This window comes from Cynara cardunculus, unplaced genomic scaffold (assembly GCF_001531365.2).
Source record: "Cynara cardunculus var. scolymus isolate 2C unplaced genomic scaffold, CcrdV1 Un_Scaffold_2156, whole genome shotgun sequence".
Lineage (NCBI taxonomy): Eukaryota > Viridiplantae > Streptophyta > Magnoliopsida > Asterales > Asteraceae > Cynara > Cynara cardunculus.
This window is the reverse complement of record NW_020200997.1, coordinates 18,525-21,724: the sequence shown is the minus strand read 5'-3', so window position 1 is coordinate 21,724 and position 3,200 is coordinate 18,525. Positions and strand designations below refer to the sequence as shown.

The following is a 3,200-nucleotide window of genomic DNA, read 5'->3' as shown; positions in this document are numbered from 1 at the left end:
AGGGGTGTTGATTGTTTTAGAATGTAGAATGCTATTTGCATCCGGGTTCTTCACCGAAATAGTCTTTCAAAAAAAATTACACAAATAACCCCAAATTAATACATTTTAAAAAAATAACCATGAATTTCTCATTTCTCTCGTATGGACGTGTAAAGGCCCACCATTCTCTAGAAAAGTCAAAAAACTGACGATGTGACATGTGAGGGGACCCGTCATTGACGTTACGCACCTCCATGGGAGGGCCGCGCCCCTTGGCGCATAAGGACCCATCAGGCCACCTTTTCCATGTTGACTCCTATTTTGTCTTATTACTTCAACCTCTTTAATTATATATATATATATATATATATAGAGAGAGAGAGAGAGAGGAGCGTTCAAATAAAAACTTGCCCCATTTGTGTAAACCGTGTAAACCAATCTCATCCGTCCATTTTCTTGATCAATGGCTAAGATTAGTTTACTTTATTTTAGGAAATTAAAAAATAAAAAATATTAAAAAATTATTTTATTTCAATGATAAGGGCAAATTGGTAAACAAAAGTAAACATCAATATAACATTAATTCCATAAACAAAAGTTAACATCAATATAACATTAATTCCATAAACAAAAGTTAACATCAATATAACATTAATTCCATAAACAAAAGTTAACATTAATATAACATCAATGAACCATTTTATAATGAAACTTTTTCACATTAACATTAATTCCATAAAGAACAAAATATAACATGCACCCGTTTCATCATATATTTATTTCATAAAAGAACACAATATATTATGCACCTGTTTCATTTTCATCCTACCGTTTGCTGAAATGTATCAGTAAAATTATTGCTGATAGGATGAAAGGCTCTTTGGATTTTCTTATTAGCAAGGCTCAATCTGCATTTATTCCTGGACGACAGATAACTGATAATATTCTAATGGCGCATGAGCATGTAGCAGGTTATCAAAAATCTCAGGGGGAGCCAAAGTGTGCTTTTAAGATTGATATTCAGAAAGCCTATGATACAATTGACTGGCAGTATCTTCTGGGGATGCTAAAGGGGATGGGATTTCATCCAGTTATGCTTAATTGGATAAAGTCTCTAATCACATCGCCTACTTTCTCTATATGTGTTAATGGACAGCCGGAGGGTTTTTTCATGGTAAGCGGGGTATTAGACAAGGGGATCCGTTGTCCCCTTACTTGTTCATGGTGGTTATGGAAGGTTTATCGTTGATTCTAACAAAATGTATTGAGGAGGAGGTTAATTTTGCATACCATCAAGGATGTGCTGAGATAAAGTTGACCCATATATGTTTTGCGGATGATCTGTTTATATTTTCTCAGGGGAATGCTACTTCAGTTGAAGTGATAAAACGAGCTCTCCAATTGTTTGAGGAACGTTCGGGTCTGTCTCCAAGTCTTGAAAAAAGTGAAGTGTTTTTCGGGAATGTGGGGTTGGATGTCCAGAATATCATTCGCAACTGTCTTCCTTTTCGTCTGGGGGTTTTTCCTATTCGCTACCTGGGAGTTCCTCTCTCTCCAGTTCATTTGAAGGTGCGTGATTTCAACCCTCTTGTGCTTAAACTAAAATCTCGTTTAATGAATTGGAAAAACAAATTTCTTTCTTATGGGGGAAGACGACAGCTCATCATCTCTGTGCTTCACTCTATGCAAACCTATTGGATGTCGGTATTTCTTGTACCGGCAACCATTATTCATGAGATTGAACAGCTGTTCCGTAATTTCGTATGGAATAAAACGGAGGGTGAAATGGGAAAATGTCGAGTTTCTTGGGATAGGATCTGCTTACCTATACAGAATGGTGGTCTTGGTTTGAAAAGACTAGCGATATGGAATCGATGCTTACTTTTTAAACATATTTGGGATATTCTTACTCGAAGAAATACTATGTGGGTCTCCTGGATTCAGTCTCATTGTATTCGAGGCAGAAATTTTTGGATAATCAAGAAGAGGAATGAATGGTCGTGGCTTCTCCAGAACCTTTTGGAGTTAAGACCTCATTGCAGACGGGTTTTTTATCTACAATGTGGGTAATGGTTTATCTACTCACGCTTGGGAAGACACGTGGAGTGAGTCGGGTCCCCTTATTCAGTTGCTCTCTTACAGATTCATTAATGGTCATGGTTTTCATAATAACTCTACGGTGTATGATCTAATGCAACGGTTTGGTACTACTTGGCCGGTGGAATGGCTACAATAATCCCCAACTGCAAAGTGTTATGATACCACTTCCCAGTCAAATTGAGGATACGGTCAATTGGCTTGATGCTAAACATACTCGGAAACAATTTGAAGTAAAAGTGGCATGGCGCACATTACAAGAAGCGGGGTCGATTGTGCATTGGTACAAGGTGGTGTGGAATAAAGCATACATACCTAAACATGCTCTGTGTATGTGGATGGCTTGTCAGAACAGATTACCAACACAAGATCGCATTAGTCAGTGGAAGCATGAACCTCCGGATCTGAAATGTGTTTTCTGTAATTTAGTGATTGAAACGCACAATCACTTATTTTTTGATTGCAACTACTCGAGTATTATATGGGAGGTTATTAAAAAGGAAGTTGGGATAACGAATTGTCCGAACAAATGGGAGGACATTCTTAACAGGGGTTTATCTCAAAGGTGGAAATCATGGTCTACGGTACAAAAACTTGGTATATCGGCTACGGTATACCACATATGGCGGGAAAGGAACAGAAAAATCTTTGACGATTACAATCAAGCTGGCGAAAAAGTTGTGGCGGAGATCAAGATTCAGATTCTTCAAAGAATGGTGTGGAAGACAAGGAAGAAATTCATAAGAATCAATGATGCGTGATAAAGTGTATGATGAAGGCTTTCGGTTATGGAAGATGGTGGGGATTTGCTCCTTTTATTTTTGGCTTGCTTTATTTTTACTTTTTGGTGCATTTCTCTTTGTCTTTTTTGGCTTCTTATGGCTTGGTTTGTAAGCCAAAGTTGTCGTGGCTTTTCTTGCTGATTACTCTTTGTATGGTTTTGCTCTTATTTGTCTTCATAAAATTGCCTGGGGAAATTCCCCTTTCAGTAAACGGATCAACTTCAATCACAAAGCAACATGGATCACCATGGACCTAGATGTACATTAAATCACAAAGCAACAAGGATAACCAAGAAACTTCAATCACAAAGCACCTATTTCATTAACACGTATAATATGCAT

The 3,200-nt window shown here is 37.5% G+C and overlaps 1 protein-coding gene across 1 annotated transcript in view; it reads left to right on the top strand.

The window, feature by feature from the left end:
* The first annotated feature begins 928 nt into the window (after nucleotides 1–928).
* The window catches only part of LOC112502907 (60S ribosomal protein L5-like), a 17,548-nt gene continuing 15,276 nt past the window's right edge, over nucleotides 929–3,200 (top strand). Inside the window, exons 1-2 of the mRNA XM_025106922.1 lie at nucleotides 929–1,153; nucleotides 1,339–1,548. Of these exons, the coding sequence (XP_024962690.1) occupies nucleotides 929–1,153; nucleotides 1,339–1,548 (435 nt within the window). The remainder of the gene's footprint in view (nucleotides 1,154–1,338; nucleotides 1,549–3,200) is intronic.